General features: G+C 37.9%; 1 protein-coding gene across 2 annotated transcripts in view; it reads right to left on the bottom strand.

Moving 5' to 3' along the window:
- ZDHHC13 (zinc finger DHHC-type palmitoyltransferase 13) overlaps positions 1-18452 on the bottom strand; it is a 54206-nt gene that overhangs the window by 21534 nt on the left and 14220 nt on the right. The window contains exons 2-9 of one of the 2 annotated variants that reach the window (XM_066251112.1): positions 16724-16869; positions 13631-13753; positions 11600-11677; positions 9880-10024; positions 8306-8370; positions 5574-5736; positions 5215-5340; positions 1490-1623 (exon numbers count right to left, since the gene is read on the bottom strand). In XM_066251112.1, coding sequence (XP_066107209.1) covers positions 1490-1623; positions 5215-5340; positions 5574-5736; positions 8306-8370; positions 9880-10024; positions 11600-11677; positions 13631-13753; positions 16724-16869 — 980 coding nt within the window. The remainder of the gene's footprint in view (positions 1-1489; positions 1624-5214; positions 5341-5573; positions 5737-8305; positions 8371-9879; positions 10025-11599; positions 11678-13630; positions 13754-16723; positions 16870-18452) is intronic. The other variant, XM_066251113.1, reaches the window with a different exon arrangement.

Here is an 18452-nt window from a genome sequence, read left to right as displayed (position 1 = left end):
TTTTGAGTGACAAAATGGTAAGATTCCTCCAACACTTTGTTTTTTCCTCATGACAAAAGTAGCATATGCTTATTTCAGAAAATGCTGGCAAGCTGAGAAGAGCCTAGGCATCTCATAATCACAGCCTGAAGAGAGCACACTATTTCCTTCCAGGTCTTTTTCTGTGGATGACCATTACCGTTCCCTTTGACTCAGGAGAGAAGTCTCCTGCTTGCATGGGCCTTACATTCCGGGAAACGGGGACTAAGTGCTGAGAAGAAAACCAAACGGGAAGTCAGGAAAGGCCTCGTTCAGGAGGCGGTGTTGGAACTCAGGCCTGAATGAAACATCTCCAGCTTCGCAACAATCAGAACATGTCAGACAAACACACAAGCAAAAGCCAAGGCCCTCGGTAGGATGGGCTTGATGTGTTCTAGAAACAGAAAGAAGGTTGGAGAACAATGAAGGAAAGAGATGAAGTCAGAGCAAAGGGAATGAATCACATGATATCTCCCAGGCAAGAAGTTTGAGTTTTATTCTGAGTATAAGAAACACCCACTGGAGGGAAAGAAGACAGAAACTGATCTGCTGTTTTAAAAGACCACCCTGATTGCTAAGTGGGATGAACTAGCGGGGAGTTAAAAGGCGGAGACAGGAGGTCAGTTAGGTGCCAGTTGTGGAGACAGAGAGGACAGACCTGCTGCAGGCTGAGCAAGGACTTGGTGAGGAGCCGGCTGGGCGGAGGGAAGTGAAGGGAAGAGTGGAGGATGACAGTAACCCAAGGATTACTCACGTGAGGAACTGGGAGCCCTTTTACTGAGAAAGGGAAGAGGAGAGTGAGGTGTGATAAGATTATTGAGTATTATGTGTCAGTCATGATTCTAAACATTGCATGTGTATTAACCATGAAGTAGGTATTGTCAAATTAGTATCCTCATTTTATACACCAAGAAACTGAGGCCCAGAAATGTAAAGCAACTTTTGTTCAAGGTTGGCCTGCTATGGTAAAGCTTTACTTGAATCTAGGCAATCTGACTCCTAACCAGTGCCAATCAGGTATAAATATTTTCCTAAAAATAGAACCATGCCATCATTACTATTTTATAACCTCTTGTGATTTAATTAGGTGTTTCAACTAAATAACATTATGAGCAGAAATAACTAGCTTAAAATGAAGTTAGATCTAGAAAAATTTGAAAAAGCAAAATTTCTAAAAAACAGGCAAAAATGCTTCAAGATGCAAGTTAGTTACACAAATCTCTCCATTATTCACCAAATGATCATTTCAAAAAGTGAGCTAGGATATTTATTTTCCACCAATGTCAATTCAATTAAATTATTGAGGTGACCAATTAGCTTTCAGTCCAATCATAAGCTACTGAGGCCATGTGTTTAAAGTTAATGCAACTCAGTAAGTAAAAATCTGTGATTCCAGCTAATCGACAATAGAAAGAAATAAGCAATCAAATTAGAATGTAATAATCAGCCTTGCAAAGATTAATATACACACCTTGGGAACAAAGATGTCAGAAAAAACAGTGTTATTAGAAGACATCCTTTTAAAAGCCAAGAATCTGAATTGAAGTCCATTATGTATCCAACAGCCCACATGGTAATCACAGAAAGCATCAGCAGCAGGAAGAGCTATTAAGAGAGCAAGAATTTTAGAACTTTATGGATTTTACCTCCTAAGTATCTAATAATTACTTCTTTACAACTACTTCCTAAACACACAATAATAAGTAATACAACAGCAGAACACAGTTTTCTTTCCTTCAAAATTGCTGATTGATAAATTTGAAGTATAAGAAATTAAAAATCTTGAAAACAATATTTAAAAGTCTTACATTTTATAAAGTGTGGCTTACACATACTGTTTTGCTTTCCTCCCCTCAAAGAAATGCTAATCATTTAGAAAAGTGTTAATTACATTTAAAAAAATGATTTCTTTCAAACAGTATTACATACCAGAAAGCAAAAAGCAAGATAGACCACACAAAAAAATCAATACACTCAAGATTTAATGAGAACATAAGTTCCAACCTGTGCACCAGATGGTGCTATCCCCTAATAAAGAGGGTTAGAAGGAACAAGTTTATAGAGAAGATGAGTTTAATTTAGCGCATGTGGCATTTTAAATGCCTATAGACATATCTAGAGGAAACCCAAGAAGCGGTGAGAAAAGCAGGTCTACCATTCAGGAGAAAACATGGAACTCATCAGCATGTAGGTGGGAAAGCCCTGAGTGAACAACATCCCAAGGACTACATATAGGTGCAAAGAGGCAGAGGCTTGGCCAAAGCAAACATTTAAGGAGAAAGAGCTAAGTCCTCAAAGGTAATTAAGAAGGTGTGAGCGTGTGACCAGAAAGGCAGGATGAAAACCAAGAAAAAGAAAGGTCCCAGAGTGGAGGAGAGTTTTCAGAAGGGAGTTGTTCTTGGCGTCAATGTCACACAGAGGTCAAAGACTGAAAGACTGAAACATGTCCTGGCAAAGTTAAAAGAATGAGAGTCTATGAACCAACAGTGTGACTATCTGCACTGAAGCTGGGACCACATTTTTACAATGCAGCAGACACGACCCTGAAAGCAAGCAGGGTTTTTCAACAGCAAAGGGAGAAAACATATTCGGTCCTACCTCCTTCTGTTTTACTTCTCTGAACCATTTTCTAGGGATAGATCATTTCAAATGATATCAGATCTTTAAAATCCTTCCAAATTAGATTGTATATCACAAAGTGAGCAAATTTAAATATTTTCAGAACAGAAATGAGAATTAAATATGAATCTCAAAAGTTTAACTCCAGATACAACACTCATTCGACAACTATTCCAGTGCACACACACATATGTAGGTGCCTGGGACACATCAATGAATTTAAGGTCTTTCTCTCATGAAGTTTAAATTCTAGCAGGGGAAGACGGACAATTGAACTAAGTGAATTTTATAGTATATAAAAAGCTGAACCACACAGGGCGTTGGAAGCTATAGTAAGAACTTCGTCTTTTATTCTGGGAGAAAAGGGGAGACACAGGATTCTGAGCAGGTGAATGATAGGATCTAACTTACATTTCATCTGGCTGCTCTGTTGAGCGCAGACTATAAGTGAGAAGGGGCAGGAAGATGCAGACAACTGCAGTAATTCACATGAAAGATAGTAGTGGCTCCACCAAAATGCCACTGGTGGAGTGGTGAGAAGGCGTTAGTTGCTGGATATATACTGAGAGCAGAACTAGCCAATATGTTTTCCTAATGGTCTCGCTACATGGGATGACTAAGAAAAGACACAGGTGACTGGAAAGCTGGAGTGGCCTCATGCTGAGATGTGGAACACTATGGATGGAACAGTTGAGGGGGGAGATCAGGAGTTCAGATTTGGATATGCTATATTGGAGATGTCTATCAGACACTGAACTGGGTAAGCCATGCAGATAACTGGGAGATCGAGTCTGGAAGGGTCTGAACCTGCAATAACTTAGAGAGTTATCAATATATAGATGGCATTTCAAGCCACAGCAGTGAATGAAATCACTAATGGAATGAATACATATAAAAGAAGTCCAGGGACAGAATCCTGGGGCACCCTATCGTACGGGGTGGGGATGAAGCAGAGGAGTTGGCAGAGGAGACTGAGGAGTAACCTTTACTTCTTTCTTTCTCTCTCCAAACACCTAAATGCACCCTCTCAAAAGAAATCTGGTGTCTGTTAAGTTAGAATCATTCTGAAAGCATAGTTCCTAATTATTATTAGATAAGATGATAATATCTATCTTATATTCCATTAAAAATGGAATCAATTCAAAACCTCATTTTAACAATTTGAATTACATTCACTATCATGACTTGGATTTGCTAGCCATTTATAAAAACAAGTTGAACTTCATTTTTAAGTTTAAGAGAACACCACTCAGAATTGCCAAGTTAAAAAAGAGGAGTGCCTGACAGGGCAGTGGCGCAGCGGACAGAGCGTCGGACTGGGATGCAGAGGACCCAGGTTCGAGACCCCGAGGTCACCAGCTTGAGCGTGGGCTCATCTGGCTTGAGCAAAAGCCCACCAGCTTGAACCCAAAGTTGCTGGCTCCAGCAAGGGGCTACTCGGTCTGCTGAAGGCCCCTAGTCAAGGCACATATGAGAAAGCAATCAACGAACAACTAAGGTGTTGCAACACGCAATGAAAAACTCATAATTGATGCTTCTCATCTCTCTCCGTTCCTGTCTGTCTGTCCTTGTCTATCCCTCTCTCTGACTCACTCTGCCTCTGTTTAAAAAAAAAAAAAAAAGGCCCCGGCCGGTTGGCTCAGCGGTAGAGCGTCGGCCTGGCGTGCGGGGGACCCGGGTTTGATTCCTGGCCAGGGCACATAGGAGAAGCGTCCATTTGCTTCTCCACCCCCCTCCTTCCTCTCTGTCTCTCTCTTCCCCTCCCGCAGCCAAGGCTCCATTGGAGCAAAGATGGCCCGGGTGCTGGGGATGGCTCCTTGGCCTCTGCCCCAGGTGCTGGAGTGACTCTGGTCGCGGAAGAGGGACGCCCAGGGGGCGGGGGGGGGGGGGGGCAGAGCATCGCCCCCTGGTGGGCAGAGCATCGCCCCTGGTGGGCAGAGCATCGCCCCTGGTGGGCGTGCCGGGTGGATCCCAGTCGGGCGCATGCGGGAGTCTGTCTGACTGTCTCTCCTCATTTCCAGCTTCAGAAAAATACAAAAAAAAAAAAAAAAATCTTTAAAAAAGAGGAGTAAAATTAGGATTTTACCTCTTGAAATTTCAGATTATTTTTTATTTTATGAGTGACATCACATGCTTCAAGTTTGCAACCCAGTGACTTTTAAAGTCTAACTCCAGATGATTTTAACAAAACATTTTGAATATTACTATTTTCCTTTTGAAAAATAATTAATAAGGAACAAGTTCCTTAACAAAAGTTTCCATATAATTCCTCCCATAAAGTACCTTTCCTTTTGCTTAGAAAACTCTATAAACCCTTTGCATTTCAATTCATTCATTAAATAAATGTGGAAGGACACCATGATATTCACAATATAACGTGGTTTTAGAGCCATCTAGCTCAGGACAAGTAATACATTACCAAAGAAAGTGCCAAATTTCCAACTCTGGGTTATGGAATGCCTGGGAAAGATAGAATCAGCAGCAGAAAAAAATGCAGCACTCCCCAGTCTCTGGCTGCCTTACAAAACAAACACCAAGAAAACTCGTTCTTAGAGACCAGGGCCCACATGAAAATACCTCGCACTTCTGTAGCCACCTCCAAAGTCTGAACTTTTTGTTGGCTCTCATTTTGGCTTCTGTTTTTAGCATGTGAACAATGAGCTGATTTTTATTTTGGAGAGCCATATCAAGAGGTGTTTCTCCCTAAAAAAGAAAGAGAAAAAGTTCAATCCCATTTTGATGTAGTATGGGTATATTAGACATTTTTTAAAACTTACCAGAATCACAGACTCAAATATTTATTCAATAACCAGCTCTAATTGTATACATCTATCCTGTGGTAACTGAAATCATATGTGTAGCTTACCTTTACATTACCTTATCAATCCTCTAACTGAAGATATAATAAACGAAAGGAGACAAATACCTGTTCATACCTTAACATTTTGGATATCCAGGCTGGAACCAGCTTCCAAAAGTTTATCAACTGCAGTAACATTTCCTGCTGCCACTGCCCAGTGAAGTGGGGTGTTTCGGTGTACTTTATCAACCACATTGAGAGAAGGATTAAACTTTAAAAGAAACCCAGTTGGCTCTGACCTGTTTCAAAACAATAAAATACCGAGGGCTATTAGAGAAATTAATGATTTGACAGGTAAATACAAATAACCAAGCATTTAAGTTAATATATCAATTAACAAATCAGTAAGTTCTCTTTGTGTAGAGTTCTATTGTAGATGCTAACAGTAATGATGCACACTCCCTAAAAAAAAGTATCTTTTCATTAAGTAACAATCTACTACTATAGAAATAATATAATTTTCACATAAATACAATGAAGTAACTGCTTTGGTTTTTCAAACTTTACTCTCATGTTTTTGTTCTATTGGTTACCATTTTCTTTTAAATTATACATTCAACTTTGCCCAATATTAATTAGATTATGTTATTTATCTAATAAAAACTGAATGTACAAAATTATATTTGAGGAGATAAACCAAAGCTAACGTCATACTTTCCCAAATCTATTATTAAATAAAGTAAGTATAAATAATATCTTAAAATATGTTTATCTTAGAAAGTTATGGACTAGAAGGCAGAATTCAATAAAATATTTTTGTTTTATTGTTAATACCTTCTCTTCCTTCATGAGTGTTTCAGATTCTGTTAATAAAATATTCTACTTTACTCTATCAAGATTTTTAAATACTAAACCTGACTTTAGAGTTATGGGAAAGAAGACAAAATGCTTTCTAACAAAATTCTAGCCCTGGCCGGTTGGCTCAGCGGTAGAGCGTCAGCCTAGCGTGTGGAGGACCAGGGTTCAATTCCCGACCAGGGCTCATAGGAGAAGCGCCCATCTGCTTCTCCACCCCTCCCCCTCTCCTTCCTCTCTGTCTCTCTCTTCCCCTCCCGCAGCCAAGGCTCCATTGGAGCAAAGATGGCCCGGGCGCTGGGGATGGCTCTGTGGCCTCTGCCCCAGGCGCTAGAGTAGCTCTGTCGCAACATGGCGACGCCCAGGATGGTCGCAACATGGTGACACCCAGGATGGGCAGAGCATCGCCCCCTGGTGGGCAGAGCATCGCCCCATGGTGGGAGTGCCGGGTGGATCCCGGTCGGGCGCATGCGGGAGTCTGTCTGACTGTCTCTCCCTGTTTCCAGCTTCAGAAAAAAAAAAAGAAAAAAAAAAAAAGAAAGAAAAAATAAATTCTAGCCCTAGCCCCACTCCTCCATGAACGAAAAGAAAATGGCACCAGAACAAACTCAATTCCTAGAAAAGAAGTCCAAAATAAAAGCAGAATCAGAAATTGAGCATGACATGGGAAACAAACTGATAAAGGGAAAACCTATGGCATACATTTGAAGAAAAGAAAAACAGAAGTTGGACTGTATGGTGGTCATTAATCACATGTGTTTATAAAAGGAATACACAGAAAAACCTAAATATGTAAGTGCTTGATGTGAACATATAAACTATTATCATAGACTAATTATAATCAGTATTTTTAGAGCAGTCAACAATGTCAAAGAACCTCAACATTTAATGTTTTGTTTTGTTTTTTTGTATTTTTCAGAAGTTGGAAACAGGGAGGCAGTCAGACTCCCACATGCACCCGACCAGGATCCACCTGGCACGCCCACCAAGGGGCGATGCTCTGCCCATCTGGGGCATTGCTCTGTTGCAACCAGAGCCATTCTAGCGCCTGAGGCAGAGGCCACAGAGCCATCCTCAGCGCCCAGGCCAACTTTGCTCCAATGGAGCCCCGGCTGCAGGAGGGGAAGAGAGAGACAGAGAGGAAGGAGAGGGGGAGGCTTGGAGAAACAGATGGGCACTTCTCCTGTGTGCCCTGGCCAGGGATCGAACCCAGGACTCCTGTACGCCAGGCCAATGCTCTACCACTGAGCCAACCGGCCAGGGCAACATTTAATGTTTTCTAGAAAGCAAATTTATCATCTAAATTTCAAATTATAAGAACATTTAAATTTGTGGCCATTTTTAAAAAAATGCAAACTAAGAAACATAAGTCATGCTAGTTCGTATATGCTATAAAATCTCTACTTGTTTTGTAAGAAAATTATTTTCTTATAGTAGTTTTCAAACTTTTCCCCTAGGCTATCAGAAAAGAGAAAGTTTATTTCAATAGTGCTTTTCTAAATACAACTATATAGAAAAGCCATATCAGCTCTGGCCAGTTGGCTCGGTGGATAAAGCACTGGCCCAGCATGTGGACGTCCTGGGTTGGATCACCGGTCAGGGCCCACGTGAGAAGCAACCATCTGCTTCTCTTTCCCTCCCTCTCCCCCTTTTCTCTCTCCTCAGTGACCTAATTGGTTTGAGTGTCAGCCTCAGGTGCTGAGGATAGCTCAGTTGGTCTAGGCATAACCATCAGGCACTTGAGGATAGCTCAGTTAATTCAAGCATTGGCCCCAGATGGGGGCTAGCAGGTGGATCCTGGTTGAGGCACATGCAGGAGTCTGTCTCTATCTTCCGTCCTCTCACTTAAAAAAATATATATCCATATCATAGTCATAGGGTGGAAACTCATATTTTATCTTTTAGAATGTAGTATTATTTCTTATAGATTAAGACACTTAAAATTATATACACAAAAAAAGAAATTGTCAGAACCAAGAATCAGAATGAGGCAATTCAATTAAATTCACTTACCCAAGTACTTTGTGAGCTGATAACATGAGAGGTGTCTGCCCATTTAAATCTGTCATATTCACACTCTGTGCAAAAAGAAGAGTCAATCAGCTTAACTATAGACCCAGTCAAAATTCTCTTTCTTAACAGAAGTTTCTCTTTGATGCAGTAACACTACTATTATGTCTATAAGGGGGGTTCAAATATCATTTGAATAAAAGAATGCTCTGCTTCAGAGCCACAGGATAAAAACCCATTGATTTATACAGAATATATATTTTTTTAGATTTTTATTTATTTATTCATTTTTATTAGAAAGAGAGAGAAGAAAGAGATAGAGAGAACAGGGGTAGAAGCAGGAAGCATCAACTCCCATATGTGCCTTGACCAGGCAAGCCCGGGGTTTCGAACTGGCGACCTCAGCATTCCAGGTCGATGTTTTATCCACTGTGCCACTACAAGTCAGGCTATACAAAATATTTTTAAAGGAATTATCTGAATATATGATTTAAAGTGTTGTATAATGTGAATGGAAGACAGCTAAGGGTAAAAGAAAAACGATAATCACCATCAAATATAAGAGACTTTAGAAGACCTTAGATGTCATCTAGTTTAGAACTTAACTGACACATTAATTCATATTATCACCTTTTACACGAAGTCATTCAGTCTCTACTCAAACACTTCCAGTAATAGAGATCTCCCTACCTTCTGAGGCAACTCATTTTATTTTTTGGATCTATCCTATTATGTTTTAAAAGGTAACAAGTAAAAAATTCTTTTCAATTTTTTAGAATATATATAAAAAAGAGAAATCATATATCCCTTTCATAAAATGGCCCAGGTTCAAGGTATATAATTAATGATTCCAACCAACCTAAAAAAAAAAAATGAGTTTCAAGGGCCTCAGAGGAATACAACGTGGGAAGGAACCCAGAGAAGCAGAAAGGACTCCTCCTCAAACATCTTTCCAAAGTGAGCCACAGGAGGTTATAATTATTCTACTTCAATTGGCTAAGGCTGAGAGAAAGTGCTTATTTAAACATGTTTCCATACCTGTTATAGGCAAGTCTGCTAACATAAATTACTTTGCTAAGAGAAAGCATATCCCAGACAAATATAGCTGACAGTGAAACTCTGCCAATAACCTGTAATTTAACCTGCGCCATAAATAGATGCCTCTTAAGGCAAGTCATTTTTCATGGAATTACTTCAGAGAACAATAAGAAGCATACATTCAAATTGGTCTCCCATTTAGGCTCAAACAATGAGAGCAATGATGCGTTAAATCTACAGAAGAAAAATAAAGGCTTTGAAGTCATGTTTTTTAAAATCTCTCAAATTGCCAAGGTCATAAGGCAAACTATTACAGGCTTACAAGTTTCAGAAACATCTATTATATGTTACTGAGCTAAATGACCTGTCCTTTTTGCTCCAGTGAAGCTAGAAACGAGTATGAAGACTTACTGAGACTAATATTTGAATATCTGGGTACCTATAACTTCTACTTTAAAAATGAGAACAGACTACTAATCATCACCCTAATCTCTTCAGATTTGCAATAGCTGGAGTATAAGATATATTTCAAAATATACCTGTCCCTTTGAGATGAGATATGCTATAATGGGCATGTGTTGAAATAATACTGCCAGGTGGATGCTGCTGAATCCTTCTCCATCGATGAGAGTGGGGTCTGCACCACACTGTAGTAACAATATGACCATAGGGAGATGCCCTTGTCTGTAAGTAGAGTAAATACAGTAATTATACTCTATTCTGTAGCATGCAGGAAAATAAAATTCAGAGAGAAACTGATATCCCTAAGACATGAAGGGTTAGTTAGTAAAATTTTAAAACTCGGGAGATTCTCTAAATGTCTTTTACTTTGGATCTGGACCGTCCTTCTCAAGTGCAGGTAATAACCTTAATAGCCTCCCAATCTACCTTAAACCCTATGTTGCTACCATCTGTAACTAACTTTATAAGACTGATATTAAAATGTAAACTTTAAAACCACTTAGACTTCACTGTTGCTACTTTAAAATAATCATGAGCCAGATATGCTGCGATACAACATTCAGACTGCAGTTATACTGTGATAATATTATGCTTAGGAACTAGATATTTTTACACTTGAATACGGCTCATTTCCACATAAAGCACTGTACCTCAGTAGCTTAAAAGGGATGAGTTAACCCTAAATTCTTCAAAAGTCTTGGCTATGGAGACAAGACTCAATTCCTTGTCTTAAATGAACAATTATTCACGTTAGTTTCAGGTTCATGTCAATCCCACCAAGCACAGAGAATGGAGTTAAAATGAAAAATTAAGAAATTGTTAAATAGTGGCCTTGGCCGGTTGGCTCAGCGGTAGAGCGTCGGCCTGGCGTGCGGGGGACCCGGGTTCGATTCCCGGCCAGGGCACATGGGAGAAGCGCCCATTTGCTTCTCCACCTCCCCCCCTCCTTCCTCTCTGTCTCTCTCTTCCCCTTCCGCAGCCAAGGCTCCATTGGAGCAAAGATGGCCCGAGCGCTGGGGATGGCTCCTTGGCCTCTGCCCCAGGCGCTAGAGTGGCTCTGGTCGCGGCAGAGCGACGCCCCGGAGGGGCAGAGCATCGCCCCCTGGTGGGCAGAGCGTCGCCCCTGGTGGGCGCGCCGGGTGGATCCCGGTCGGGCACATGCGGGAGTCTGTCTGACTGTCTCTCCCCGTTTCCAGCTTCAGAATAAAAGCAAAATAAAAAAAATAAAAAAATAAAAAGAAAGTGTTAAATAGCAAGATAGGCACTTATTAACTTCAGCTTCACATGGCTACTACGAACCAGAGAAAAGAACTGATTGAATTTATAGTTCACTGAACTATATTTTATCCATTTGATCAAATATAAAAGATTTATTTAAAGTATAAGACATATCAGTTTGAACACCATAGTAGAGTCTTAATTTAAACACAAAACACTTGTCTTTGGAAACTCTTTAAAGCTGTATTTATTTATTTATGTATTTTAATTTTTTCCATGAAGGGGGAAGAAAACGTCTTTCAAATGGTCTGTAACTGCAGTTTCCAATATGGGGGTTATTAGCCATACGTAGCTATTTAAGTTCAAGTAAGTTAAAATTAAATACAATTTAAAATTCAAGTCCTTAGTTACATTAGTCTCATTTCACATATTGCTAGTGGCTACCACATTAAATAGCATAGAATAAAACATTTCTATCTCACAGAAAATTCTATTGGGAAATGCTAATCATTAACGTTCAAAAAATAAACAAGTCACTTGACCCTGAATAGCAATCTCAGCACTACAGGAAACCTTTACCTGATGGCCCAGTGAAGAGGAGTTGAATTTAAGTCTCCACCCAACTGATCTACCACAGCACCTTTTGAAATATAAAACCTATTTAAAAACATAGATAAAAATTAGATTTAAAACTTAAAATTCATGCTGAGAAAAAAAACACATTAACTTTTCTTAATAAATGTATTAGAAAACAGAAACTATAATAAAAACACTCCCTACAAACACTCAGATTTACAGAAGTCTGAAGATTCGTACAACACCATCGAACAGACCCCTAGTGAAATATTCATAGCATATAAGTAACAACTACTGCTATCATGAGCATTTTACTACAACTCACATACCAAGCACATGATAATTACTCTGCATATTCTAATTACCACAACACTCTTAAAATGGTTTATATTCAAAAGGTTTAGGATCACACACTCTACTTAACTTGCAAGAAAAAAGGTGAAATTATGTCCATTTATACAGTATAGTTTAAAATTAGGCTTATCATATGGGAATGAATTCTAAAAGAATTAAAAATTAATTTGAAATCCTTCCAGAAAAGCCAGATAATTTGAGTGTTTTGCTCTCTATTTTTGGCGGGGACAGATATGATACACTGTATGAATGACTTTATATAAGGCAGTGGTAGTCAACCTGGTCCCTACCACGCATTAGTGGGCGTTCCAGCTTTCATGGACGGTACCGGAGCAACCAAAGTATAAATAAAAAGATAGATTTAACTATGGTAAGTTGTTTTATAAAGATTTATTCTGCCAAACTTAGCGAAAATCCAACAGAATACTTGGTAAGTAATTATTATTATATGCTTTTAACTTGCTGTAACTCTGCTTTATAAATTTTATAAAGTAAAGTTACTTCCCTACTTTATAAATCACCATTACTGTGAAACCGATGGGCGGTTAGAAAATTTTAGTACTATCAGAGATACAAAAGTGGTAGGTATAAAAGGTTGACTACCCCTGCTAATAAGGTATTTATTTTCTTCTGTGGTTTACAATAATTAGTTTATTTCAAAGTTGTGCTTCATATATCATATAATCAAAAAGGGGTTTGCCTGTCTGAGTGTTTATTTTAAATTTTAGTATAGTTTTATTTTCTTAAACCTCAAGGACTTAAACTATGTATGATACAAATAATACATACATTCACATACATACATTTTACATGCTAAGATATAAAAGAAACAAAAAACAATGAGTGAGCACTAGAGCTTTATGAAAAAATATTCTCTACATCTGACACATGCCTACTTAAATACATATTTCATATTTAGTATTTTTAAAAAAGGTTAAATTATCCCCTACCCACCCAGTCCTCCTGGCATTACTACAATGTAAGATATTTCGATGTTTCTTCTAACCTACATGAAACTTTCTGTTCTATCCTGAGAAAGTTTATCTTAACCTTTTTCTTTTCAAAAAACATTCAATTTCATTGCCTGGACTTTATCTTTATGATGGGCCCAGAGGCTTTATCTCTTTCCTTTTGGGCCAATGACACTCCTGGGCTGGTTGATGTCCAAGGTCCTTTGTGTCGCTCTGGTAACTGATGTGTGCAGCACAAAGTTTCAGGGATTAATTTTCAATAAAGGACTACAGATAGTCCAACATTCAAACTGTATTTCCCCATGTATAAGACGCATTTTCCCCCCCGAAAAATTTGGGGCCTAAAAACTGGGTGCATCTTATAAAGTGGTTGTAGATTTTTTTACTTGCATTTCCCACTTTTTTGCGCTTGTTTTTGCACTCATTGTTGAAGACAGTGATTCGTCATCAGACACAGGTGAGGACAAGCTAATAGATGGGAGTTTTGACAGTGATGAGGAGTTGTATGAATTTTATGATGAATAGAACTTGAGTTCAATAACATTATGTAATACATTTTTTTCAAATTTCGGGCCCCTAAATTAAGGTGTGCCTTACACATGGGATTGTCTTCTACATGGGGAAACACGGTGGCTGTGGTGAGGAAAAGACAAGTGAAGGAGATCTAGAATCATAAATATACAGTTACTAAACATATACCCCATCTTACCTTACAAGATCCAGCCTGTTGTTAATGGCAGCCCAGTGAAGGAGGGACACATTTTCTTTGTCTGGTTGCCTGACATCATATCCGGCTTCCACCAACTCTTTACATCGTTCAAAAATCCCATATCTCAAATAAAAAAATAAAGGACATAATTTATACCATTAAAATTATTTCAAATATCAAATCCCTTCCTTTTGCCATGTCTTTATCCAATCTTTTAGTCAACATAGAAATATATTAACAAAGATATAGACAAAGAGGCCATATTATAAAGCCAAACAACAAAAGTAAAGCATATTTACTAACTGATCAGATTAATCCATTAGAATAGAACTTGATTTTCTAAAATAAACTTTAACATTCACATTTGCCCTCCTTCAATAAATTTCATTTAATCCTCCACTATGTGCCAGAAATGTATGGTGCTGATTCCTGACTATAATCCTATCCTGAATCAAACCAACCCCATGCAATGACCTCAAAATTAGGGAGAGACTAAAACTTGGAATGAGATAAATTCAACAATAAAATATAAACATAGTATATAAGGTATAGCAAAGGAAGAAGTGCTCAGATGTCCTCAAGGGGATGTAACAGGGTACATGAACTATGTTTGTATACTGAAGGGAGGGCATTTCAGGCAGAGGGAACAGCATGTACAAAAATCAGAGATGTGAACCTGCACAGGAGTTCAGAGAAATATAAGCAATTTAACTGAGGAAGGATAAAGCAAAAGAAAGAATCGCAAGAGATGAGGCTAGAAGAAATAGGAAAAAACTGCACGGGCCTTCTCTGCTATGCTTTGAAGTTCATACTTCATCTATCACTCAGAGAGAGGGTACCCACTGGAAGTTTTAAAGAGGGAAGCATTAAGGCTGAGCTTTAAGAAAGATCAATTAGTGGCAATGTGGAAAACTACTTTGAAGGGGGTGGGGGGGCAGACTGAGATACCAGGTTAGAAGCTCTAGCAATAAATATAGGTGAGAAGCAATGAGAGCCTAGAGGGAGAGAGGCAATAGGAAGGGAAAAGAGGGATGGAGTTGAGGAATATTTAAGAGAGTTATTTATTTAGTTAACTATCAGAATGAGAAACAGGAGAGAAATATCTTTTTAATGTTATAACCTTTAAAATAATTCATTAGCAATATTTATTTTCAATAGGAACTATTAAGTCCCAATTGACCAATTAGCACTTTCTTTGAGACTTATGCCTATTTAGAGATCTGAAAGTTTCAATAGGCCCTCAAGGGTCAAAATCAAACCAAATCATACACCTGTTTCCCATACTATAAAATCATAATCATTTCTGCCTCACCAAAATGTGTATGTGTCCCTAGCTGTCTATCTTTATGGCATTTTTAAGAAATGTATAACCATCTGACAATGCTAAATGAAAATATTAATAAGTTGTTGATAATGATATATATATTTATATTTTTCATCTTTTACATTTCAACTTTAACATTCTACTGGAAAAGAAATATTCTCTTTATGTGAGAAATATAAGAGTACACCCTAATGCAAATTTTTGTGGTTTAGAAAATATATACAAACACACATACATATCCTGGATTTTGCCTTTCCAAATCTACCTAAAGATCTTCCCATACCATTTAAGGTCTAAGACCTCAAAGGAAATTTTAGAAAAAGATATAAAATGTGAGCTTTTAATTTCCTGTGAGTGTAGCCTAATTGTTCACATTTATCTTATAGAACTTTAGCAGTAGCAGAGAAACATTTAAACATTTCCATTCTAATTAAAGCAAGTATTTACCTTAAGAACATGCTGACCTTCATATAAACATAATAATATAAACAATATCAAATAATATTCACCTAAAGTGTGGTTCCCAGGGCCTCTAGAAATCATATAAGTTAATAATCAGAATATCCAAATCACTGTCAATTATTTTTTAATTAACATAAATAATACATCAGTCTATATTAAGGTCCAACAGGCTAACTCAGGGGTCAGGAACCTATGGCTCACGAGCCAGATGTGGCTCTTTTGATGGCTGCATCTGGCTCACATACAAATCTTTAATTAAAAAAATAATGTTAAAAATATAAAACATTCTCATGTATTACAATCCATTCATTTCCTACCGCTCATGTTCATGGTTGCGGGTAGCTGGAGCCAATCACAGCTATCCTCCAAGCCAACAACAAATTTTTATTGGATAATGCATAACATACACAGGTTGTTGTATGGCTCTCACAGAATTACATTTTAAAATATGTGGCATTCATGGCTCTCTCAGCCAAAAAAGTTCCTGACCCCTTGCTTTTGACAAAAATAGTATCAAATTAGTGTGGTAACAGTTCCTTTCACACTGATTAGAAGCTCTGATGATCAGATTTATATTTGATTATTAAGAAAATGAATTACAAATCAATAAAACTCAATAGTTAAAATATTTCAAAATATATTCAATGGCAAGAGGTGGGTGGATGTTAATAATCAATGAGACTCACGAGGGTAAGAATATTGGAAATGATTTAACACAAATACCCACATTTGGAGATCCTGAGGGAAAATTTTCAAAACTTATTTTCACTTTGGTGCAAGCAGAACAATCCACTATATGTTTCAAGGGGTCAGAAAACCTATTTCTACTTCACTTACTTTTTTCTAGAGCACTCAGCACAATAGGTACATAGAACTCAATAAATAGTATTTAAAATATTCATAAATGTGTGAATTGAGATTTTTCCATCCCACCTACATATTTAGGTTGTAGTATAAAAGACTCAGATTTGTGTTTCAAACTCAAAATCTAGTTTTAGTGTCACTTAAAATCATTCATTGACTCAAGAAGTATTTCCTGGGCACCTAATATAAGAGGGAACTGTGCAAAAGCAGAGGGGCTACAAAGATGAAAGAGATATGCTTTTCTAAGCAGCTGCTCACAATTTCATGAGACTGGCGACAAACAGCTATGGTGCTCTGTGGTAAGTGCTCTAATGCTGGTATGACGGACATCCTGGCACTAGACTAGGAAGTGAGTTGGGTTTACACTGGAGAGGCATGAATGCACTTGCATTATTATAATTCAACAGAACATAAGGCTAAAACAAAAAACTGAGAAGACTTACTGAGTAGCTTTTACAATGTCACAGTTACTAGAGTCCTCTATAAGAGGAAGAGCTTCTTTTGCCTTGGCAAGTTCTTTGTTTTCATGTGCACAGACTCCATGTCGACAAAGTCCTGGAGGGTGGGGGCCATGGCTGTCATTCCTGCACTGGAGAGTGGGAGTGATTTGAAAAAGCACAGTAAGAGAATTAATGTCACATTCAACCACTTAACAAAAAAGTGCTACTACCAACAATGGCTATGTTATTAAGTTAGAAATTTTTTGAGTCTTAGAGTTGTATCGAAGGAAAGATTTCCAACTTAATTCTCTTCACTAGGACTAGATGCTTAATATCAGAAAACTCCAAATTATATGTATGTTTTATCATAAAAAAGGTCATCTACAAAGGCACAGATAAATCTTCATATATGAAGCGATTTTCATATGAAGCGATAAAATATCCCCTAATTTTTGTGAGCAGTGTACTTATAGTAGGTGGAAGGGCATGGCTATTGATATAAAGGTTGCCAGGACTCTACTTTGATTTTTTTTTTTTTGAGAGAGAGAGAGAGAGGAAGGGTGAAAGACACAGGAAAGGAGAGAGAGAGGGAGTGAAAGAGAGAAGCATCAACTCATTGTTCCACTTAGTTGTGCATTGATTGCTTCTCTTACGCGCCTTGTCCGGGGATCAGACCAGTGACCTTGGGATCATGTTGATGACCCCATGCTCAAGCCTGCCACCCTGCACTCAAGCTGGCAACCCAATCTCAAGCCAGAGACCTCAGGTTTTGAACAGGGCACTTTGGGTTTTTCATCAGCAACCTCAGCTCTCAGGGTCAACTCTCTATCTACTGCAAGGTCACCAGTCATCCAGGCCTCTGCTTTGGTAGCTGTGGCAGACACGGCCTAAAGATAACCCTCAGTGAATCAAGTTCTTGAATATGTATAACTTGAGTCCCAGGAGACAAGGAAGTGACTGATTAAACAATAGCCAAAAATCTTACAAATTTGATGAAAACTATAAACTCGTAACTCCTAGAAATTAAAAATACCAAGCAGGATAAACCTCAAATTCTTATACCAAAGCATATCATGATCACATAACTTAAAAACAAAAATACAGAGATAATAGCAGTCTAAGGAAAAACACATATTATGTTCAAGGAACAAAGATTAGGACAGACTTCTCGATAGGAAGAGTAAAGCCAGAAGACGGAAATACAATAATTTCAAAGAACTTAACAAATTTATACTACAAGGAATGATAAAAGAAGTCAGTCCTTCGAGGTAAAGGAAAGTAACAGCATACAGAAATCTGAATCAAAACAAAGGAATAAAGAGTGCCAGACTACATGGATAAATATGCATAATTATGTGGGTAAACATAACAGACTTTTTCTCATTTTCAAATTTCCTGATGATAGTAGAGAAAATGAAGCATACTGTTGTAAGAGATGCTATAATAGTATTTGCAGATAGACAGTGCTAAGCTAAAGCATATAATGTTAACCCAACAGCAACTTCTAAATAAATAAAGAAGCATAAGCAATAGGCTAATAGCAGAGATAAAATAGGCATATAAAAAGAAAAAGTAGGAAAAATGAACAAAGAACAGAAAAGAAAAAGAAAAACATACAAGATGATATCTTTATACCTGTACATGGTCTTTAAAAAAATGAAAGACAAAGATTGTTAGATTCGTTTAAAAACTACATGCTGTCTATAATAAACTCACTTTAAATATAAATATC

Source organism: Saccopteryx bilineata, chromosome 1 (assembly GCF_036850765.1).
Source record: "Saccopteryx bilineata isolate mSacBil1 chromosome 1, mSacBil1_pri_phased_curated, whole genome shotgun sequence".
Lineage (NCBI taxonomy): Eukaryota > Metazoa > Chordata > Mammalia > Chiroptera > Emballonuridae > Saccopteryx > Saccopteryx bilineata.
Note: the sequence above shows the minus strand (reverse complement) of the source record. Positions and strands in the feature narration are given on the sequence as shown.